The 25,947-nt window shown below is 37.6% G+C and overlaps 1 protein-coding gene across 2 annotated transcripts in view; it reads right to left on the bottom strand.

Annotated features, from left to right (window-relative positions):
• The window catches only part of LOC124545218 (fatty acid synthase-like), a 435,708-nt gene that overhangs the window by 380,048 nt on the left and 29,713 nt on the right, over window positions 1-25,947 (bottom strand). For both annotated transcript variants that reach the window (XM_047124086.1, XM_047124089.1), the window contains exons 3-4: window positions 19,883-20,035; window positions 2,376-2,543 (exon numbers count right to left, since the gene is read on the bottom strand). In XM_047124086.1, the coding sequence (XP_046980042.1) occupies window positions 2,376-2,543; window positions 19,883-20,035 (321 nt within the window). The remainder of the gene's footprint in view (window positions 1-2,375; window positions 2,544-19,882; window positions 20,036-25,947) is intronic.

Here is a 25,947-nt window from a genome sequence, read left to right as displayed (position 1 = left end):
ATCTGGGTGAACATAAAGATACTGAAAGACTGGAAAGAAGCCAACATTATTCCCACACATAAGAATGGTGACAAAAAGATAAAAAGGTACTGTATAACTACAGAGGGAACTCACTACTACATCTTGGGCACAATATATTCTCTATATTGTTGTTGAGTGGGCTGGAAGAGCTGCTAGGGTCAAGAACTGGAAACTATCAAGCTGGTTTGCAAAATGGCAATAACCAAACCGAACAAATTTGTGGACTCAAAAGGATAGTGGAACACATTTACAGGAAAGTTGTAAGCACTGTAGTAACCTTAATGGTCTAAACCAAAGCTTATGATTCTGCACACAGGAACGTGTTGTTGAATGTCCTTCATGCCAAACAAATGAACAAAGTAACACATGAATTAGTAAGGGTCATCTTGAAAGGCATGACTGCTACCATCAGGTACCAAAGCTGAGTGTCAGAAAGCTTTGAAATAAAGACAGGAGATTGTCATGCTGGTGGGCTCTCACTGATTGCATTCAACTTGTTGCTGGATTAAGTTATCCAACAGTGGAGATTGGTGAACAAAATCATGGCTATTGAAGGTGTACAAATTGTGTACAAAATAATACATAACACAACAGTAGACTGCCTAGCCTTTTCCAATAATATTCCAATGCTACATGAGAATGAAGATGCAAAAATGGCACTGGGAAATCCTGTTGCTGTTGCATGCAGAAATGGGTGTAAGATAGCTTACAATAAGACCAAGGTCCTGAAAGCAGTGACCAACTGGAAAGTTGAAGGCCAGATGGTGGAGAATGTGAACAGCTAGTGTCACCTGGAGGAAAACATAACAGTCAATTTACAGGCTAACAGAATTATAGATAAGTCCCAGATACTGCGGAAACTGCAGTTGTGGCATGTCATATATTGATCAGGCTATCAGGACTGTGTAGGACTGGTGACTGGGCATAAAGTGGTGCACATGCTTGCAATAGTTGAGCGAATCCACCATTGTAGAACATTGTATTGGCACAGGTCATCCTATGCAACGTAATAACACAGACATACTGGCATGCACTTCCAGCTATTGGTATAGTATTATTAAGGAACCTGTTGCAAATAAATTAGCAAGTAATCTTATAAGACATTTGCTTACCGTATTCGCAAAGTCAAGAAAATGAAGACACTGTCAAGGAGCACAGAAGTGTGTTGGTTAGTGACCAAAGAAGACAGGCAAAGTGCTCTGGATGTATTTCTACCTGGGTTCCCATCCAAGATGTCAAGGAAAATATGAACAGGTTTTCCAGTTCTGTTACACACAACCATAATTTCTGCCATTACTCTAGCACAAATAGAATTTAACACATGTCTGTAAGAGTCGAGGAATGTGTTCAGATCCAAAGTGATGTGCTAAAGCTGCCACTGACTGGATAATAAATGTCAGGTCTGCAAAGTGCCACTGTGTGAGAATTGTGATTAACTGAGCCATCAAGAGAGAATGGGGAAAACACGATATATCATGTCTCTGTGATGGATCCAATGGGCAATACTTCTGGTAAATACAAACACTGATCAACAGTGGCAGACTTTTGTATATCTGACAGTCTTCAAGGCAAAGATCTTTACTGCCATACCATTATAGTTTCCCCTGCAGGACTGTACTGCCTAAGGCCTTGGCAAAATACTAACATTTTTATTGTTTAGTTCTACTAGGACTGAGTGTATGAGATCACATATTACTTTGTCAGTAGAGAGGCCTTTACAGAAGGCAAATAATTGTTTTTAACAGGTTACTCTCAGAAAGATGGTCCAATATTCTATTATAAGTTACCTTCTCAAATTTTTTGAGACTACTGGAAGGAGAGAGATGGGTCTATAACTAGCAGCCAGTTGCTTATACACACTTTTGTGTACTGATATTACTACTGTGTACTTCAGTCTGTCAGCAAATACTCCTTGACTCATCAACATGTTACAAAGGTAACCTCCAGGATGGCATTACAAAGTTAGAATACAATTTTAATACTTTAACTAACACCACAGTCACACAACAATGGAAAATCTAAGATGAAATAATGTTATGACTCAATGTCTCCTCTTTATTATGGGTAGCTATTCATTCTTGTCAGAAGAGGTACTGCTATTTGGTGATATAATGATTTTTGTGATCTCTCTAAATAATGAAAGTAGTTTTCATTGAACCAACATCATATCTCTGGGTCACCCCAAGTACTTTTGCTTTTTTTGTTGTATTCATCTAATTCTCATACTGTTGTGTGATGTAACAATGATTCCTTTGTTGTGGTAATATATAAAATAGAAATGTTAGATGAACTCATCACAATGTCAAGCAAAAAATGACAAATAGCACACATGTAAAAAGAAATTCATAACTCACCATTTACTCCTAGCCAGTAGGCAATCATTCCAGCCTGCAATGCACGATTGCAGTACATCAGTCCTTTACCTACATTCTCTTTTGCAAAAATGGCCACCTCTGACTCACTAAATATGCCAGCTGTAATAACAGCCACACGTTTACCTCGTAAGGAGTGTGGATGGATTCCTGTAAATATCAGTTCAGGCTCAGCTCACAAAAAAATTGGCCGTAGTTCTAAATAAATTTTAATGAAACTCTATCAATAACATCTGCAACATTTGATTCAGCATATTCTTAGAAAGCTGATTAATAAAAAGAACAGTTAAAAATTATCACACAATGTGACTAAACAAAAAATGTTAAACTAACACATGCTAACAATGGAAAAAATGTTTGTAAAACAAAATATGCCCCTATGGGTCTTTGTAAGGTGACTTCAAGAAAAATCATAGATCATTTCCATGGAGCACTGATTTCTCAGGAAATTATGTTTTCATTTAGTGTGTAGAGAAAAAAGAAAAATATGAAACTGCTCAATGCAATACCTTCTACTTCGTACCAATCCTGGGATAATGATATAATGTCTTTTGACTCAGAATTGTACTTGGTTGCAGCATATAAACTGCTTCAATGTTGTTCTAAGCAGAATTTATATGAAGTTATATTTTTTGTGAGAAGGATGGATGTATTTAGTGGGTTCTCAACTTGTGATTTATATTTTGTTAAATTTATTCTACACATCCATTTATTTACAAGCACATTAAGTAGATGCTTTTATTCAGTTCAAAACATTTGGTACATCTGTGATCATTTAATACTCGAGAAACATAACACACTTAGTTAAGATAGTATGTAATGCATACTTTGGTGTAAAAGTTGGTGATCAAAATTATTTCTTGGACTACTTAAAGTGTTTTCTATTTGTTTGGAAGAACTCTGACAGTGGTTTCAAGATAAGGAAGCATTTCCATTTCAGGGTAATAATGATTTGGACAGAACCTCAGAGTCACAGCGAGAAATGTGATTTTTGTTCACATGATACAGGTATGGCCCCAATTTTCAAAACAAAAAGGTGATATTTTATGCAAATCTGTCATCTGCTATATGCTATGCACCTCACGGATCAGGTATGCCTACATCAAAAGAAGCTTTGAGAAAAATAAAAAAATAAAATACTGCAAAAAGACTCAACATAAGGCTGTGGTGTGCAAAATGAAGCACAACCAAAGCAAACAGTGGACACTCAAGCATACTGCAATGAATAATAATAAAGAGTCAAGTACTGTTCCAAACAAACATGTGCAAATTCAAAAACTTTCACTGAACGAAACATTACATGAATGTCATCCTTGCTGTCAATAAAAGGTCATTAGCTGCAATTCTTTGAACTAACAAAGTGCTGATCAGTTTTCAAACTGACACAGGGTTGACAATTTTAAATGTTAACCTGCAGGCATACTGGAAGTTAGCAATCCCAAAGTTACCACACTTTCAAAGTTTGCTGTTTAGTTAAAGCAATCAGGAGTTTGCAGTAAAAGGGCAATTTTCAACAGATGTTACATATAAACAATTTATGAAACAGGCTACATTTGTAGTTGTAAACTCAAATAAAACACAAATTTGCTAGGACTGGATCTCTTCAATACTTTGGGCTTCACTGTCCACAAGGAAGGAAATTAAAACTGACATTCTGAATGGATCGTTTAATCAGTTGTAAAACTTTGGTAATACTTTTTTTCTAAAGCAATAAGCAGTGTCAAAGGTTACAAGGCACACATTGTGCTGAAGCCAAATACAGAGCCAACATTTTGGAAAGCATGTAACATTTCTTTTACACTGAAAAATAAAATTAAACAGGTACTTGCCCATCTTGAACAGAATGAGATTATCAAAACCATAATCAGGAGCTAATGGGCAATGCCAAACATAGTTGTATAGAAATTTAACAGCTCCCTTTGAATCTGTGGGGATTTCAAAGCAATGGCTAATTATTGATAAACACCCTATTCCTAAGCCAGAAGACCTGACGTCAAAATTAGCCAGTGTTGTGCACTTTGCCAAGCTGAACCTTAAAAAAGCATATTTGCAAATTCCTTTGGATGAAGACAAACAAAGTTTCATGGTGATAAATCATCCATTTGGTCTCTATCATTACAAATGGTTAGCTTTCAGAATAGCCAGTGCACCAAGTTTGTTTCAGTGGTATTCAGAAAAATTAATTCAGAAAACTCTGAATGCTGTGAACAACCTTTATGGCATTACTGTCTCAGGCACAACTCCAAAGGAACTCTAACTGAATTTCGAGTGTTTTCATAATTCTACATGTGCCAAATTTTAAATTCAACAAAGGCAAGGGCATGTTATTTCAATGTGAAATGTAATACTTGAGACATGTACTGTCTGCACATGGCATCAAGCTGACACTGTGCCACTCTGATTCCATTAAAAACCTTGTGGTTCCCGAAGACATCAAGCAATTGCATTCCATCTTATGACAAATAAGTTATTATCAGAGGTTTCTCCCTCAGTGAACCATCACACAATTTGTTATGAAAAGGCACCAAATGGAGCAGTAACAGTGAATGTCAAGATGCATCTAACAAACTGAAACAATTTTTGCTTGATGCCATATGCCTTACAACAAACGACCAAACAAAATGCTCACAATTGCTGCAGATACTTGAGATTATGGCATAGGCACTGCTCTGTCCCACTGACATCATCATGGTTTTGAACAACCAGCTGTGTTCACTTGAAAATCTCTGACAGTGACACAAAGAAATTACAGTCAGATTGAGAAGGAGCCTCTAGTGATTATATCTGCAGTCAAGAAATTTCATGATTACATTTATGGATGTAAATTTATCCTCCTCAATGACCACAAATCTTTAGTGGCTATCTTCAGATGAAATAACTAAGTAACTGTGTTCTTATACAGACAGATCACTGTTTGCAGTATTGGGTGTTACTTCTGTTGAATTACAACTACAAATTTTTACATCTGGTTGACAATATAAAATGCAACTCCAGATTTTCTTTCATGTTTGCCAATAAGGCAAGATTAAAGGACTCACTCTTTAGCTGATGTTTGTTTTTCAATAGTATCAGCTGTCAAGGCACTGTGGAAAATTTAATTGATGAATTTGTTTCTAAAGATCCTTTTTTGTCTAAGAACAAACAGAATATTCAAATGGAGAGGCCTAATGATAAGAAGTTACTTAATCAATCAGAGAGTAAATCATATTGGAATATGAGACATGAGCTTATAATGTACAAAGGTAACATAATATACATCCAGAATCAGGCAAGACAAGAGTGGTTATTCCTGCAGTGTTTAAATGTTAAGGTACTACAGTTGCTATATCAATGCCACTGAGGCATAATTCATACCAAACACATTGCCAGAGATCATTGATACAGTGAAAATATTTACAAAGACACTGAAATGATGTTGACTAAATAGCACTGCTATCAAAAATACCAGTCAGCTTCACCTTGGCAATATTTCCATGACCACAGGCGTTAGGATCCTGATACATCTGCATACTTATTTTGCAGGATCATTTCTCAGCAGCTACCAACTCGTCCTCATTGATGCTTTCTCCAAATTTTGATTTGTGTCAGATAGACATTCAGCCTCTGTAAAAGGACTTCTCTACCAAAGGGTTGCCAAAATTTATTGTTTCTGGGAACAGCACAAAATTTTCTTCTCAGGAATTTATATTATTGCAGAGTCTCCAGTGGAGAAACTACATGGAAGACCACACTGAACATTAATGTCAATTTTAAAGCCACTTCTACATTTCCTTGGTGGCATGGACAATGGTTGCATCAAATTTTTTTTTTAAACTTAATGGTACAGTATTTCTTTCAAGGTAAAAACATGAGACAAAGACATGGATACCAAGTATAGCCAAAGAGCAGCTCGGCAATGCTATTTTTAACCTTCGAGCAGTTGCACCTATGTATAAAGTACACCAACCACAAACAGCATTGTCTTGCACAATGACATTATTATTTACACTTATGACCCCATATCTATTCCTTCATTATTGCTTCAGCCAACACAGTTGATAAGTTGTGCTGTTATCTGTCCAAGAGTGCAGCAGTAATATGAAATAAGCAGTGAGCTAGATGAGAAAAAAATTATGATCTGTGCAAGAAAATGACCCAGATTATGAACTATCAGTGCAATCCCATAATGAGGCAATTGTCTATGACATAATTAGCAAACGAATAAGCAGGTGGCTGAGATCTGATGCAACTGTGCTACTTAATGCATCGAGTGGATCACTTCTGTCGGGTAACAGTCGTATGCAGCAACAGAGTGATTTAATGAATGTTTATTTTATTATTGTCTAATGAAACTGTGATTTAGCTCATATAATGTAAGTTTATTTTAATGTGGTTTAATTAAACTAAGATTCAATTGTGATTTTACTCATACTTGTTTCCTTAGGTAACATAAAGACACCTGCTCTATAAGTATGTACAGAGTACGCTAAGTGCCTGCTTGTGTTACAAAAAATGGTGCTCCTGCTTGAAGGTTAAGATTAAATATTCACTCGAAATTGCAACGCGGCACATGCTCCCTCCTGCTTTGGCAGGCACAGGAATCCTTCAGTCGGAAAACTCAAAGCACAATGTGCCTTGGATGTATACATGCAGTTACGAACCAGCAGGTAAGATAGTTTAGTTCCATACCTGCAGTCAGCTCAGTACAGTACTCTCAAGGGTACCTTTCAACTTAGTAGTCGCTATTTATGGAGAACTTCAACCATTTACAAGAGTGTTTATGCAATTTCATTCAGTTATAATGGCAATATGTAGACTGCCACGAGACATCAAAGTTAGCTAGGTATGATCTTGTTAGGTACAGGACATCAAGCACCACACATAAAACTGTACAAAAGTACCACTTTGTAACATAGTCTAAATAGATGTTACTTGTTATTTTGTTTTGTGTTGCCACATCTTTTTCATTTTGCTGCCCTATGAGACAAGTGTTTATTTGCAAGTGTGCAAAATCAGCCACCATTAAGGAATCTAGCAGGGCAGCAGCTTTCTACTACCATGGATGCTTTGGCTGAATTAATGGTAATGAAATGAAATGTCATGTGGCTAGGGCCTCCCGTTGGGTAGGCAGGTTGCCTGGTACAAGTCTTTTGAGTTGATGCTACGTCGGCGACGTGTCAATGGGAATGAGATGATGTCCCTGAGCATAGAAAATCTCCAACTCAGCCGGGAATCGAACTCGGGCCCCTCGGCATGACAGTTGATCACACTGACCACTCAGATATCATGCTGAACTGAATTAATGGTAGCAATCAGTTACGAAATTCGCAACACCTTTAAAATACATTTTTATCAGCGAACAGATAATTTTGATATCCGGTTGTCATAGACATAAGCTGGCCATCACGCAGGCAATGGTTCACATTGGCTTCAACACCAGCATTGTTATTGAACCTCTAACTTCCCAGAGCTTCTTTTATTGTATCAAAGACATAAAGTCACAGAGGGAAAGGTCTGGGCCATAGGGAGAATACTGAATTGTTTCCCAATAGAGCTATTCCAATTTTTGTTTGGTCAGGATTGCTGTAATGGGAGATATGTTGTAGAAGAACCACTTTTCTCATTGATACGCCATGTCTTTTGTGATGATACACCTGTCTGACCTTGCTCAAAATGTTACAGCAGCATTTATTGTCTGATATCTGTGCACAAGTCAGTATGTGACAAGCCTCGCTGGTCAAAAAAAAAGAAAGGCTTATCAACTGTCAGCTGTGGTGTAGGTTGTCCCTTCTTTCTCCATTCTCTGCTCACTTCTCTTATTGATGATGCACCCACAGTTCATCATGGGTGAGAATATGAGTCAGAAACGAGTCTCCCTCTTCCTGAAATTTAGGCAAGTGATGCTCACACACCTAAGCTGTAGCTCATCTGTGACATGGCAAAAGTGCTGCCGCTACTTACCCTAACTTCATCTTTAATATTAGTGAACATCAAATGGCTGTTAACTTCAAGAAGTTATCGAACATGGCAAACATTGTTTTCTGTGATGCTGATGCAGAATCAATGATCAAGATCCTGATTCTCAACATGTTCATGACCCCACACAAATTACATGCGAGATCTTGAAAGTTTCTCTTCCTTGAAATGGTTTTGTGCCTTCCTGAGGACGAAACTTGATAATAATGCAATGCACAATGTAGACCTCTTGCTTGGACACTGTGATAATGACCAATGACAGAAGCAAGCAGAATCACTTGACTGCCTTCCCCACTCCTCAAATAGCCTGCCCAACACTGATGGGAGTAGAAACCATGACATATCGATACAGTGTGCACAGGGCCAAGAGTCTCATTTATTTTTGATTTACCCTCATATACCTCAGGTGTAAATGAATAGATGTACAAAGTCTACTAATGACTTCCTGTTCATTTGTGCAGCTTTCAAGGAACTTCCAGGCATAACAACCTTTACTCGATTTTCTATTGACTGTCACATGCCTGTCTACTTCACATTACTCTGGGTCCAAAGACCTAAGAATTTAGTTTCATTACTATTTACCACAGATTGATTATTAAAGATTACAGGTGTTGAACATTTATATTATATGCAGTATGTAAAATTAAAGGTACTGTGTTACTACTATTTGTAATTAGCTGATTTCGATGTACCATTCACTGAGCTGGTTCGTTGTGGCATTTATAATTTCTCAAAGATTGCCATTTTATTCAGTTCTTGTTATAAGTGTCATGCCATTAGCACAGTGTGTGGTATGCACCTTGACATTCAAAATCAGATCAATGGAGGTGGTTCCAGTAAAAGACCCATGTTAACATTTTGGTGACTGGAGCATCATGTAATAAGGATTCAGATATTAATTTCATTTTTGTGGTCATAAATATTAAGCTAACTCCTTGTAAATAGTGTTGTAAAGACTACAGAACAGGGAGCAGGAAGTAACTTTCAGTGGAGTCTGGATACTTTCAAAAAGTTATATTGTGGAAAAAAACATCACCACTCATATTCCATATTAATTTTTATTTTCATTTTCATTCACAAAATAATATGAAATACAATACAGAGGCATCACCACATTAAAAAATCAGTGACAGAAACTACATTTGTGGTTTGAACAGTTTTTTTTAAGTTAATGTGGTGAGCAGCTTATGCAAAGAGTTTCTTCAAAGTGGGTGGCTGTTAAATATGAGTGATATCAGTTCTTCAAAAAATTCATTTTTGAAAATGAAGTTTCACATGCATATGTGGAACCAAACATAGTAGTCAGGTCAATGGCGAATTATTTGCAATCTCCATATTTTTCTGTGACATGTTTACTTCACAATTCTTCGGCAGATACAGTTTTATATGTTTGCAAAGAAATGTCTTCCTCCAAGTCTATTATCTAAATCTGGAGTAAAAGCTTTGAAAGGCAGAACAACTATGCAGCCATACCAGTCCACTCTATGACTGAAGAAACTTCAAAAATATGATTTTAAGAACTGCGACAACTTTTCTATCTCTGCAAAGTCTTGGAATCTTGCTGCATATTCCTTACTTATATCTGACATTAAATTTGATACTACTGCAATGTCTGTTCCTGAATTATTTTGATATTCATGATTTATTGGAAAGTGAATAAATTATTGACTTGCAGTATTGTTTTCAAAGATACTCATTTCCTTGTAGTCTGATAATGAGTGCATTTAAATGTTTCATAATGTCTTTTAGAAAAGCAAAAGCTAGCATACTGCATTTGTTTGATGGGAACTCCAAATCCTTCACTGCTTCTTGTGTATCCAAGTTGTCTAAGGAGGAGATTAGTTCTTTTATTTGCCAAAAATGTTCAGTCACTTGATCTTTACTTAACCAGGAAACAATGCTATGCCGCAGTAAGTCAGAATGCACTGAATCATGCTCAGTTTGAAACTCTGAACTGTCTGTGCTGAATAGCAGAACAGCACCTCATAAAATTAATCAATTTTTTCAAGCTTCCCATTGCTTCTTTTAGAGTGGCACTCAATTTTCCACAAAGGGCTGCCTGGTGAATTGAGCATTGATAAGACAGTAGCCCAGCATTCTTATCCTTGATTTTCTTTACTAGTCCCATTTCTCTGCCCATCATCACTGGGGCCAGTCAGTTGAAAGAGACACCATTTTATCATACCTAATATTTTATTTTGTCATGAAGCCACAAAAAGTCTTGGATAAATTTTCTCTGTGAGTCTTGTCTTTAAATGGTAATATTGCTATCTATTCTTCACTAAATTCTTTACTTTCAGTATTAAAAAATCACACAAAAGTAGGAATTTGTTCTTCATCAACAACGTCATATGATTCATCAAATACTATGGTAGTGTACGGTATCTTCTGCAGAAGCCTGAGCAAACTGCATTTACTGTCAGCAGCCAAAATTTTCAGTTCTTGTAGCACTCATTCAAGTGGAAAGCCAGTACTAAGCAAAAAAGGGAATGCTGAAAGATGAATGGAATATTAGAAGGGAAATTAAGTTGAAGACAATGTTCAAGAAACAGAAGTTGTAAAATGTGATACACCAAAAAGAATTTGATAGAGCACTGAAAGATTTACATCAAGAAAACGTCCCTGGAGTAATTGACATTCCCACAGAGTTATTAAGATCCTTGGGAGGGCTAGCCATGACAAAGCTATTCCACCTGCGGTGCAAGATGTATGAGATGCAAAATACCCTCAGACTCCACGAATACTGAAAAAATTTCAAATCCAAAATAGGCAGGTGCTGCCTGGTGTGAATATCACCAAACTACCAGTTTAGTGAATCATGGTTGCATACTGGAGGGGTAGAGGTGGACTTTAGGAAGACCAGTTAAGGTTCCAGAGAAATGTAATAACACATGAGGTAATACTGACTTATCTTACAAGATAGATTACAGAAAGATAAACCTACATTTATAGTATATTTAGAGAAAGTCTTTGATGGTGCTGACCAGGCTTCACTCTGAAATTGTGACTGTAGCAGGGATAAAACACAAGAAGTGAAAGGTTATCTACAAGTTATACTGAAATGCATTGTACAGAAACCAGCGTGCCAGTGTAAGAGTCAAAGGACAGGAAAGGGAAGCAGCAGTTGAAACTGGGTTCTATTGAGACTGGGTTCTACATTATCCATGAAGTTATTCACTCTGTAGATCAAGCAAACTGTGTAAGAAACCAAGGAAAAATTTGGAAACAGAATTAAAGTTCAGGGAGAAGATATAAAAGCTTTAAGGCTTGCTGATGACATTTTAATTCTATTAGAGGTACCACCAGAGTTGAATAGAATGGACAGCACATTGAAAATATGTTATAAGGTGAATATCAAGAAAAGTAAGACGGGGGTAATGGAATCTAATTGAATTAAATCAGATGATACTGAGGGAATTAGATTTGGGTAAGAGACAATAAAAGTAGTAGCTATTTGGGCAGCAAAATAACTTGATGACTGAAGAAGAGAGGATATAAAATACAGGCTGGTAACAGCAATGAAAGTGTTTCTGAAAAAGAGAACATACTAATATCAAATATCAGTTTAAATGTTAGGAACTCTTTTTCTGAAATTATAGTAAAACTTGATCAAAGAAGAATATGTGTAATTTGGAATCTGGCACGACCACTCAAATATTCCAGTGCTGACACATTCTATACATTTTATATAATAATTTTCTGTATAAAACAGAACATGCCTAACATGGACATGCAATGAAAATTTTAAGACTTAATTAACAATGTATTATGTACTGCAGAATAACTCAGTATACGGTAAAAAATCATATTAAGTACATCCCAGTTATTCCTTTCTATACAAGGATGCTCTTTTAACACAAAGATTGTGCAGCCTTGGCAATGCGGTAATGTGAAAGATGTGATTGTTGTTCCATTAAACAATGGTTTTAAACAGCAAGGTCAGGAATTCCAAAGAAATGCAGTACAAGCACTATTTTCTACCAGTTTCAATTAAATTGTAGCACTTTAAATGACAACATGGTGTTGAACAAAAAGTATGTTTCATGGTGCTGAATAAAAACTATGTTTACTAACACTTACTGAAAAAATTAAGATAATCGAGGCAAGTGAAAAGGCAAATGCTCTATGTGCAAAATAATGTTGCATTTAAATGTGGTAGAACACAAATCTATAAAACTATAAAAAAGGAAAAGATATGGAATGAATGGATGAAAGGGAATGTGCCAATAAAGTGAAAGGCAAAGAAGGCAAGAAATACAGAAATTACAAGGTGTACAACTTTGCTTCCACCATTTTTCCCCAACATCTGAGGCTTTAATGAAACAAATTGGTTACACATGTATCGTTGAAAGTATTTTCCATCGCTGACCACTACTTTCTCTCATCTTTTGAGCACTGTATGAATCCTGCATCGAAAAAATTGTTCATCTTTTGAAGCGATCCACGAATCGATCCAATTTGTAACTTCTTCACGAGATCAGAAGTGTTGGTCAGCCAGGTCATGTGGCATTGACCTAAACAGGTGATAGTCAGAGGGAACAATGTCTGGAGAATACAGCGGGTGGGGTAGGACTTCCCATTTTAATGTTTCCAAGTAGGTTTTGACCTCTTTTGCAACATGGGATCGAGCATTATCGTGCTGCAAAATCACTTTATCATGCCTCTCACTGTATTGTGGCCATTTGTCTTTTAATACTCTGCTCAAACACATTAATTGCATTCGATAACGAGCGCCTGTGATTGTTTCACTTGGTTGTAATACCTCACAGTACACGATGCTGAGCTGGTCCCACCAAAAGCAAAGCATGATCTTGGAGATGTGAATATTCGGTTTGGCTGTTGACATGGAAGCATGGCCAGGATATCCCCATGATTTTTTGCATTTAGGGTTATCGAAATGAACCCATTTTTCGTCCCCGGTCACAATGCGATGCAGAAATCGCTTCCGTTTTTGACTCTGAAGCAAATGTTCACAAACACACAAATGCCGTTCAATGTCTCTTGGTTTCAGCACACACGGGACCCAAGTTCCTTCTTTCTGAATCATACCTATACCCTTGAGACGTTTTGAAATGGCTTGCTGTGTAACTCCCACTAATTCTGCCAATTCTTCTTGAGTTTTACGTGAGCCTTCACTCAGCAATGTCCTCAATTCTGCATCTTTAAAAACATTCTCTCTTCCACCACTATGCAGGTCCACGATGTTAAAAACACCGTTCTTGAAGTGTTGAAACCAATCACAACATGTTCTTTAACTAATTGCGTCCTTACCATGCATATTTGAGAACATTTGATGAGACTCAGCAATAGTTTCCTTCATACTGAAACAAAACTGTAACACCTCCCACAAGTGATGAGAATTAGGCTCATAAACTGACATTTTCAATCAAGAACAACTGTATGATGAAGACACAAATCAACTAATGTTTGAATGAGATTATGTTGACCAAGGTCCAAGCAAACTGCCTGATGTTTATAATCTGTTTCTTTAGACTGCTACTTACCACTGTCGCCACCTATCAGCAAACAGCAGAAGCTAAGTTGTACACCTTGTAACTAGTTAAAGTGGGACTGATTCATAAGGGCATGGGCAAAAATCTTTCCTTTTTCTGGATGCATTTTGCTGAGAAACTCTCTGAAAGGTACTAAGTGGCTTGGGAATAAGGTGGTTAAGGCATCCAAAGGATAATTTCAAAGCCAGACACAACATTATGAGGAATGAAGTGTGGCTAGCTAGGGATGTGCAGGAAAGTGTAGCAACAGAACGGAAGACAATGCCGCATAATGTACAGTAGTTACAAATTATGATGAGAAAGATGCGTCCAATATCAATGAAATGGGACTGTTTTACTGACTAGAATGTTGTGTGGAAACATATTAAGTGAACTAGAGAAACCACTGGTGATTAGAAAGCTGGCAGAACCCCACTGTTTCAAAAACATATACACTCCTGGAAATGGAAAAAAGAACACATTGACACCGGTGTGTCAGACCCACCATACTTGCTCCGGACACTGCGAGAGGGCTGTACAAGCAATGATCACACGCACGGCACAGCAGACACACCAGGAACCGCGGTGTTGGCCGTCGAATGGCGCTAGCTGCGCAGCATTTGTGCACCGCCGCCGTCAGTGTCAGCCAGTTTGCCGTGGCATACGGAGCTCCATCGCAGTCTTTAACACTGGTAGCATGCCGCGACAGCGTGGACGTGAACCGTATGTGCAGTTGACGGACTTTGAGCGAGGGCGTATAGTGGGCATGCGGGAGGCCGGGTGGACGTACCGCCGAATTGCTCAACACGTGGGGCGTGAGGTCTCCACAGTACATCGATGTTGTCGCCAGTGGTCGGCGGAAGGTGCACGTGCCCGTCGACCTGGGACCGGACTGCAGCAACGCACGGATGCACGCCAAGACCGTAGGATCCTACGCAGTGCCGTAGGGGACCGCACCGCCACTTCCCAGCAAATTAGGGACACTGTTGCTCCTGGGGTATCGGCGAGGACCATTCGCAACCGTCTCCATGAAGCTGGGCTACGGTCCTGCACACCGTTAGGCCGTCTTCCGCTCACGCCCCAACATCGTGCAGCCCGCCTCCAGTGGTGTCGCGACAGGCGTGAATGGAGGGACGAATGGAGACGTGTCGTCTTCAGCGATGAGAGTCGCTTCTGCCTTGGTGCCAATGATGGTCGTATGGGTGTTTGGCGCCGTGCAGGTGAGCGCCACAATCAGGACTGCATACGACTGAGGCACACAGGGCCAACACCCGGCATCATGGTGTGGGGAGCGATCTCCTACACTGGCCGTACACCACTGGTGATCGTCGAGGGGACACTGAATAGTGCACGCTACATCCAAACCGTCGTCGAACCCATCGTTCGACCATTCCTAGACCGGCAAGGGAACTTGCTGTTCCAACAGGACAATGCACGTCCGAATGTATCACGTGCCACCCAACGTGCTCTAGAAGGTGTAAGTCAACTACCCTGGCCAGCAAGATCTCCGGATCTGTCCCCCATTGAGCATGTTTGGGACTGGATGAAGCGTCGTCTCACGCGGTCTGCACGTCCAGCACGAACGCTGGTCCAACTGAGGCGCCAGGTGGAAATGGCATGGCAAGCCGTTCCACAGGACTACATCCAGCATCTCTACGATCGTCTCCATGGGAGAATAGCAGCCTGCATTGCTGCGAAAGGTGGATATACACTGTACTAGTGCCGACATTGTGCATGCTCTGTTGCCTGTGTCTATGTGCCTGTGGTTCTGTCAGTGTGATCATGTGATGTATCTGACCCCAGGAATGTGTCAATAAAGTTTCCCCTTCCCGGGACAATGAATTCACGGTGTTCTTATTTCAATTTCCAGGAGTGTATGTCACTAAGCCTCCAGTCACAATGCGAAGCAATAAATAAGCGTGGATGGTGATTGGACTTATGAGAGTGGTCTTACGAAGAGTGGATGCACCAAAATGAAAAAAAAAAGGAAACTGCCAAGTTTTCCTTTTCCTGAATAAAAAAAACTTGCCACCTAGCTGCGGTATGTTGCCACAAAACCTCAGTTCCAAGGGCATAACATTCTGGGTTTGAGTCCTGACATGTATAATGTAGTTAAATGTCATCATATTTAGTTGGAGTTTCGCAATAATGGATAGTATGTTGCAACATCAACGTGAACTCTGCTTGGTTCCCACCAGGTTCAACTAGCCTCACACAACCCATGAACCAAGGCATTATTGATACATCAAAATACAAAAAAAAATCATATTCTCCAGATGACTGCATTCAGACTGTTGACTTTCTTTCAACTCACTACAGTTCCACTTTGTCAATAGCTCCAACAGAAATCTGCAACACCTAAATTGATAAGGAGGAAACAAAGGAAGAAAAAGAGGGGCAAAATGATGTCCCTAGATGAATTAATATGGCAAAAGTAAGCTTCAGCCAACAAGCCTCAATCAGGCCGCTAATTTCAAGTTGCCGCCGCTCATACCTCACCTGTCTTTCAACAACATCTTTGCCTCTGTACTTCCGCCTCGACTGACATCTCTGCCCAAACTCTTTGCCTTTACAAATGTCTGCTTGTGCTGTGTATCTGCGGATGGATATGTGTTTGTGTGCGAGTGTATACCTGTCCTTTTTTCCCCCTAAGGTAAGTCTTTCCGCTCCCGGGACTGGAATGACTCCTTACCCTCTCCCTTAAAACCCATATCCTTTCATCTTTCCCTCTCCTTCCCTTAATGTTAATGGTAACCTATATATACGAACAGGTTGTATTTTATCAACAAAATTATGCAATTACAACTTAAAAACAAGCAGTGTAAAACTATCATCAACTGAAACAGTGACTTTTCATAGCCATTTTAGGAAAAAATATCCAGTATCTTACAGTTTATTCATCATCACTACATTCTGTTATCTTATTATTGTCTTTTTCACTTTGATGCTATGAATATTTGGAGGATGAAGACATCTCTCTTAACAGTTTTTTTTTGTTTCCCAACAAGACTTCATAAAAGCTCTGGCAGTTAAAGTTCTGACATTGTACTGGGTAGACACAACACCTTATACGTTTTCTGTTTTAAATCTATACCTGTCTTTGGTCTGCAGTGTGTTTACAAGAGAAAAGACACATTCTGTGTCAGCATTATGACTAGGAACAGAAATAAAAAAATGTACCATTGTCAGCAATTCAGAACAACAAACAACATTAAATGACTGATGTATGCCAACCACATTTCAGCTATTGGTTGATTTTGTTTTCTTTGGCAATCTGTTAAAATTTTTATAAAATTACAAAACTGATCAAATCACAATGTATCATTATCACTTACATTTGTTTGTTCACTGAAAAATTTGATAAAATTTTCAACACATTCCCAAATAAGATTGCTTGAGAGCTGCATCCATTTGAATCATCCAAACTGTCAATATTGAGCCCATCACTGCAGCAGATTTCAGTAGCAGAACTATATACAATTGTCATCTCTTTGTCAAAAATATCATACTTCTGTAAGTGACCTTCTTCCCTCTTATGTGTAAGGATTGCGTTTATTTTCAAGAGCACATAATTATGATTATACCATACTCACGAGTTTCTAAAAAAGTAGATTTTAAAATAGAAATAAATTCAGCTACAGAATTTGATTCTTTTTCCACATTCAGTATATTATTGTTGAAAACTGGCATCAAAGGGTGAATAAACACCAACATGGCTTCGCTTAGTTCATCCTCAAAAATCTTATAAGTTCCACAGAAATATAACTTTGAGAAAAAAGTAAGATTTTAATGTTGGAAGCATATGAATCAGCCTCTCAGTACAAGGAAACAGATATATCAATCTGGTTACTGTATGGTATAACAACTGCTTGTATTAACAGTGATGTCTGATTTCCTTTGTTCAGAACTCACATTTTTTTCTCAGAGATAAAAAACGATAATATTTTGTAGTGTTTTATGAAATCTGCCTGGGCACATTTTCTGGCCTCAAAAAGAGGGCATGTTTGGAAAAAAAGAGGGTGTATGGTAAATCTACCTCTGATTATTTGCAGATGATGTGGTTATCTATACTGAAATACTGTCTGAAAAAAAAGCTGCACAAATATCCAAGCAGATTTCAGCAAGTTTTCAAAGAGATGCAAAGCTCTGAAACTTGCTTCAACTAAACAGTAATGTAAAATTGTGCATTTTATAAAATGCAGAGGAGTAATATCCTTTGAACAGAGTAGTAGTGAGTCACAACTGGAATCAGTCAATCCATGCAAATACCTGGATGTAACAATACATGGAGATATGAAATTGGATGATCATGTAGGTTCAGCTGTATGTAAAGCAGTTAGCAGACTTCAGTTCACTGGCTGAATACTCAGAAAATGTTATCAATTTACAAATGAGACTGCTTACAAAACATTTGTGTGACTCATCTTTGAGTATTGTTCAAGTGTTTGGGACCCACACCAAACAGGACTAAAAAGGAATATTGAACTATCAAAAGATGACAGCACAAATAGTCACGGGTTTCTCTGACTCAAGGGAGAGCATCACAGAAGTGCTAAAAAACCTGAATTGGCAGACATTTGAAGATAGACATGACTTAACCTTGGAAACATAATTACAAAGTTTCAAGAACCAGTATTAAGTGAAGAATCGAGAGATATTATCCAGCCCTTCATGTATCATCACCATAGGGATCACAATGATGAGATAGGTTAATTTCAACAGGTACTGAGGTATTTAAGCTGCTGTTCTTCCCATGCTCCACACCCAACTGGAGCAAGAATCAGAACAAGTACAACACTAAGTGTCATCTGCCATGCACTTCACAGTGGAATGCAGAGTGTATATAAGGGGTAATCAAAAAGTTTCCATTTGAGGGTGTTACTGCAGCAGCACATATGCAATTTAGCATGACTCCAATGTAGGTATATCAGCAATGACAACTAGCGAAGGGATTAGTGTGGCATTCATGTCTTTCCCATATGTGTACAGTAAATGAGGAAATGTGAACTACGGTGATGTTATTACCAAATGCGTCCAAACAGGACCAATGTCCTGTTACTCTTTTCTTGGCTGCTGAAGCACATGAGGCAGCATGTCTGTCAAAAACCACCACAGTGGAATTGTATGCCAAGTTCATAATATGTGTGTCCCCATATTGGATATGTTGTACTGCAGAAGTCAGGCCAACTGAAGTGGGAGGCACTCAAGCACCTGCTCTATAGTCCTAATCCCTCCCTGTGAGATTACCACACATTCAGTACCTTAAAAAAGGCTTTTAGAGGTCAATGGTTCCTGTTGGACAAGGCCAGACAGCAGTCAGTTACGGACTTCTTCATGCAGCAGGGCACAGTGTTTTACTAAATGGACATCTTGAACCTGGTGTGTCAGTGGGATGCCTGCCTCAATGCTCACAGCAATTTCGCCTGCCTGGCATACCAATTCTAGACTGAATGGCCTGATGCAGACATTGGATTTATGTTGGATGTACATATTAATAGGGTGAATTAATAGGGTCAAATCAGAGAGAGAGATGGGTATAGGGTGATGGTGGAATAGAATATGTGTGTGCAAGTGACCTCCTCCACCCCCCTCCTACACACACACACACACACACACACACACACGCACACACACACACACACACACACACACACACACACACACACACACATGAAAAACATGCACAAATAATGAACAACATCTTTCATTTCTATCTCAAATCACAAATTCTGTTATAAGGAAAAACGAAAATAATTTTAATGAAAGAAATATTTGTTTAGAATTATGTTTGCAATAATACCAGGGAAACTTTCTAGGAAAATCACATTTATTACTACAACTGGTCTGAGTATACAGCCAATGAGAAAAGCTCGAAATACAATTCAAAATAAGAAAATTATGTAGCATTGGAATTAAATGTTGATGACAATGTGTTTCATTCATAATTTATCAGGCCAATGGGCACAAACATTATGTAGAGTAAAAAAGAAATAGTACTCAATAGTTACCATCAACCGAAAAGACATCTAAAAATGAACATACCTGCATCCACAATGGCCTCATAGCAAGTTTCGAACTGCATACGCAATAAGGGGTCTGCTTTGTCAGCTGTGATAGCATCCGCTCCAAAAAATGAAGCATCAAATTTCTCTGGATGTGGCACTTTTCCCAAGCGAGGTGGAATGTTAGATGCATCTTAACATAAAAGACAACTATTAATAATTCAAACAGTGACATAAACTTACAAATAATTTTGAATCACAGAGAGATAGTCATTTGTATAAAGATAACTTATCAAAGATCCAGAAATACAGCCATGGATAAAGAACACAAATTGACTCTGTGATCAACCAAGCAGAATAAGAATATTATAATTTCATTTTTATGTATAGTTTCATTATATGTTATATAAAGCATTTATATGCTGTTGTATTCCATACTCTACAACAATTTTGTAAAAATTAGGCCTACACAAGACAGATATATTTAGATATCTATAGTTAAATTACCTAAAAAGTAAGTGTTTATATTTAGATACATATTGAAACATCCATTTCGGTTACAGCACACACACACACACACACACACACACACACACACACACACACACACACATGTACTGCCTCCCCTCATCTTAGAAATAGGTGGGTCCTTCTCATCCTGGAGTCTGAGTGACGTGTTCTCCGTTTTTAATCTTCCCCAACTAGTGCTCTCTCCTCTCCAAGGAAGGAACTAAAGGAACTACTAGTTCTGAAAACTAGGATAGTGTGTGAACTTTTACATCCATGCAAAGCTTTTCTACAATTTTAAAAATGTATTTTGGAAGCATAAATGCATTCCCATGTGCACAGTTCATTTGTGGTTAACTGCTGGTAATTTATCCCATGCTATTTTAGATTAGGTAACTCTGCATTCAGTCAGTGATAGTTGTAAGAAACCCAGAAATATCAGTGTAAGATCAAACTAAATACCTCCCAAAGGAGAGGGTATAAAAACCCTATGGTTAACTGCTGAAGCATTCGCAACAAAGTTTCAGAGTTTGAAATGCTCCTAAAAAGCAGTGAAGCTCACATATTATTAGGTACAGAAAGCTGTTTGACACCTAAAACTGACAGCAGTGAGATTTGGGGGGAAGGGGGGGGGGGGATTAAGCATATATTGAAAGGATAGGCTGGTGGGAAATGGAGGTGGTGTATTTGTCACAGTAGACAAGAAACTGAAACCCACTGAGATGGAAATTGAAACTACATGTGAGATTGTTTGGACAAGACTCACTATAAGGGGTAGGGTAAAATGGTAATTGGATCCTTCTGCCACCCACCAGACTCATATCCTAATATAAAACTTTAGAGAAAATCCCATTCATTTGTAAGTAAGTTCCCTAGTAACACTGCAATTATCAGTGGAGCTTTTCATCATCCAACAATCAAATAGGAAAATTCCAGTTTTGTTAGCAGTGATGTGGTAAGCCATCCTATAAAACATTACTAAATGTCTTCTCTGAAAACAACCTGCAGCAGGTAGTTCAAAACCCAACTCATGATGAAAATGTATTGGATTAAACCAGATAAAAAGTCATATCTCAATAAGAAACTTGAAAGTTTCAGCGCAGGGCAGGAACATGCAGAGGAAGTATGGCTTCAGTTTAAAAGGATGATTGACAATGCACTGGGTAGATCTGTAGCCAGTAGAACAGTTCATAATGGAAGGGAAAAAACAGAAACTACTGCGTACAGGTAATAATGTAAATCATACCATAGGACTGCAGACAAGGAAATGCTGAATGAAACATATTTGGTTGGCAAGAAAGCAATGTGTGATGTCTTTAATGACTATCAGAATATTGTAAACGATCTTTCACAAAACCTAAAGAAATTCTGGTCATGTGTAGAGGCAGTCAGTGGCACCAAAGTTAGCATCCAGTCCATAGCAAATGAGACAGGATCTGAAATTTAGGGTAGCTAAGCAAATGATGAAATCTTTAACTATGTTTTCAAATGTTTCATTATAAAGAAAACCCAGGAGAACAGCACCAATTTAATCCTTACACCACTGAAAATATGAGTGAAATAAATATTAGTATAAGTTGAAATTATTAAAATTGAATAGAGTCCAGAGCCCGATGGAATCCCAATTAGATTCTATGCTGAATTAGGGGCTCAGTTAGCCCCTCTTCTAACTAGAGTCTCTTGTACATTCCTGGAACAAAAAGCCATTATCATTAGTTTGAATAAGCACAGGTCACATCTGTCTACAAGAAAGCTAGTAGAAGTGATCCACAAAATTACTATCCAATATCCTTGACATTGATCTGTCGCAGAATCTTAGACAATGTTCTGAGCTCAAATATATTGAAGTACTTTGAACAGAATGACCTACTCCACACCAACCAGCATGGACTCTGAAAACATCAGTCCTGTGAAACTCAACTCATATTTTTCTCATGAGATCCTGAAAACTTTGGATCAAGGCAGTCAGGTAGATGCAGTATTTCTTGATTTCTGAAAAGCATTCACTCATTACAAAAACTATGCTCATTGTCAAAAGTATGATCACATGGGGTATCAAGTGAAATTTGTGATTGGAATGAGGACTTAAAACACAGCATATTATCTTGGATGGACAGACATTGTCAGATGTAGAAGTAACTTCAGGTGTGATCCAGGGAAGTGTTGGGATACTTGCTGTTCATGTTGTATAATAATGACCTTACAGACAGCATTAATAGTATCCTCAGACTTTTTGCAGATGATGCAATTACCTGTAATGAAGTTCAAAAGAAGCTGCATAAATATCCAGTCAGGTCTAGAAAGATTTCAAAGTGATGCAATGATTGGCAACTTGCTTTAAATGTTCAGAAATGTAAAATTGTGCAGTTCAAACCACAAAAAATGCTGTATTTTATTACTATAATATCAGTGAGTCAGGGTTGGAATTGACCAACTCATATAAATACTTAGGCATAACATTCCGCAGGGTATAAATGGAACAATCACATGGGCTTTGTTGTGGGTAAAGCTGGTGGTAGAGTTCAGTTTATTGGTAGAATACTGGCGAACTGCAATCAGTCCACAAAAGATATTGCTTACAATTTACTCACATGACTTATCCTAGAATACTGCTCACATTTGTGGGCCATACCATATAGGACTAACATGGGGTATTGAATGTATATAGAGAAGGGCAGCAAGAATGGTGACAGGTTTGTCTGGCTCATGGGAGAGTGTGACAGAGCTGCTGAAGAAGGTGAACTGGAATGCTCTTTAAGATGAACATAAATGACCCCAAGAAAGTCTACTAACAAAGTTTCAAGAACCAGCTTTAAATGGTGACACTAGGAATATACTACAACCCCGGCATATCACTTGCATAGGGTTAGTGAGAATGAGATTAGAATAACTGCAGCATGCATAGAGGTATTCAAACAGTCATTCTTTCCACACTCCACACATGAATGGAATGGGAAGAAACCCTACTAACTGGTATAATGGGATGTATTCTCTGTCATGCACTTTATGGAGTATAGATGTAGATATTCAGAAGTATGGAGTTTGCTCTGTCTGGCTAACCTGAGTCAGCTTTTTCTAAATTATTTCAGGCAAATGCTGTGATGATTTCTTCACCAAGGCCACTGCTATCTATCTGTCCTAACTGTCTATCTGTCCTAACCTCATCACAACATATGCATATATTATGCATGTTTGTATATTTTGAGCTATTTTCATTGGATTATGGTAACAAATCTTATATCATTGTGAGATGATCTCTGGATGAATAAATATATCAAATCAAATCTAATCAATGAGGAACTAATGGGTCAATCCATATGAAGTGGTCCAGTGATGGTTGCTTGGCCATTTTTAAATATTTTTTTTATAAGTGGTTGCCCTATATTTGAGAAGTTCCAAACCGTTTTTTAAAATAATTTATCTTGCACCTGTACTGGATGGCGGCCATTTTTATTCGACGGAGTGCGATGATTTTTCACTCTGGAGACATTAGCAAAAATTTGAATATCTCTGCACTGCATTAAGTTACAACATTGCAATTGACATGATTGTTATTACAAAAGTGTACTCTACAACATTGTCCATTACACAAAATACCCTAAATTCAAACATAACCAGTCAAAATAACCTCCAAAATATGGTATCCAAATTTTCAAAAATCCGTTTTCTAGGCCCAAAAATAACAAACAAGGAGTGATTTATGAGAGTCTATTTTTTCCTATAGTTAGATATCACACGCTACTAGCCTCATATAGAGCAAGAACACTTACAAATGTTTCCTTAATTTTTTACAAATTTTTGAAATTTGAAAATTTTCATTTTTTGTCAAGTGTGGGGTTAGTTATCTCAGGTGGGAATGAATATAAAAATATCATTTTTGCACAGTTTGTACACCTATGTGGTAGCAATGTACTGTAAAAATTTCAACATTGATATCTGACTGTGAACAAAGATATGAATTTTTGAAAATGAGGAAATAATTCACATTACTCTACAACTGATCTTATGGCTGTTGCCTATTTAAATGGTTTATTGTTTCATTGTAATAAAATTTAATTGTGACCTATATTTAGTTAACACTATCACTCAATATTCATTTAGACTATTTATTTTTAATAATGCAATATTAAACAATAGGATATTTTGCTTTTGTTCTATGGTAATAAAAATGCCCATTTACCTCTAGGTTTATTGTCAATAAAGAAGTACATTATTGCTGGGTGTAGCATTGTTGTAGTCAGTCTGTTCTGAAACCTCTGTTAGTGTGGATGTACATACTTCATTGAGAGTGTAGAATGTGTTATGTGCTTTGTTCTGTGTGTAATTTGTAATTAATTTTGAGATATTAACTGGAATGCAATAACATGGATGAATAGTGCTCTGTTGGACAGATAGCAGGTGAAGTGTGTCACAAAACAGTTTACAGTTCAGTTTCAAGAAACTTGAAAAACGTCAATGACTTTGATGAAGTTAGACAAAATTTGTTTAAATTTTGAGTAAGTTCTTCTGTAACACCAGTGTGTGTGTATCATGAGAAGAAATATATTCTGAAGTACAACCACATTTTTGGAAAGAAATGCTGTGATCCACTTTAAGTTCATAAAAAGCCTATTACTAAAGGTTTGAGGCAAATAAAACTTGAACATTTGTCCTTGTTACGTGAGCTTCCCAAGTGAAACGTAATGTGATTCCTGGAAATTCCCTGTGCCCAAATTGCTACTCAAAAATATTTGTTGCGAATCCAGAACCAGAATCATGTAACCTTGTTAATGACATTTAGATTCCTAATGAGGAAGCTGTTAGCATATTGGATTTTGCGTGTTCTAAGTTAGACATACCTCCTGCTTTGAAAATAATAAAATTAAGTAGCAGAAAAAGAAAAGTAGCTATTGAAAATAAGGTACAACAAATTTCAGACAAAATTAGAAAAGACTTGCAATCAAGCTTTAATAATACAGATACCAGCACTATTTCTAAAGAAGAAGAAAACCTACCACCAGCATCATCTGACACTGAATATTTGAGCTTAATAGAGAAATTAAAAATTAAATGTTCAGTGACATCTAAAGAGGAAAAAGTTAAAATTTTAACTTTTCTCCCTGACTTGTGGTCAAGAGAAAAAAAAATAGATCATGAATTCAATATTTCTCATCATTTGGTTAAACTAACCCAAAAATTAGTGAAAGAGCAATGCATTTCTCCAGTTTTAGGAAAGAAGAAAGGAGTACGTATAAGTGAAGAAATAATTAAAAAGATCCAGCAGTTTTTTGAAGATGGTGAAAACAATAAAATGTCCCCAGGTTGCAAAGATAGCAAAAATGTTGTTATAAATGGAGTTAAAGTAACAAAGCAGAAACGACTAGTGCTGTCAAATTTAAATGAACTTTATGTAGCCTTCAAAAATTCTCATCCTGAATGCAAAATTGGAAGGTCAAAATTTTGTGACCTCTGCCCTACGTGGTGTATTTTGGCTGGATCCTCAGGGACACACTCCATATGTGTTTGTTTATATCATCAAAATGTCAAAATGATTATTGCAGGTGCAAAACTTGGTGATCTTAACTACAAAGAGTTACTAGATTTAATGGTCTGTGACAC

This window comes from Schistocerca americana, chromosome 8 (assembly GCF_021461395.2).
Source record: "Schistocerca americana isolate TAMUIC-IGC-003095 chromosome 8, iqSchAmer2.1, whole genome shotgun sequence".
Lineage (NCBI taxonomy): Eukaryota > Metazoa > Arthropoda > Insecta > Orthoptera > Acrididae > Schistocerca > Schistocerca americana.
This window is presented reverse-complemented; position numbering and strand designations above follow the sequence as displayed.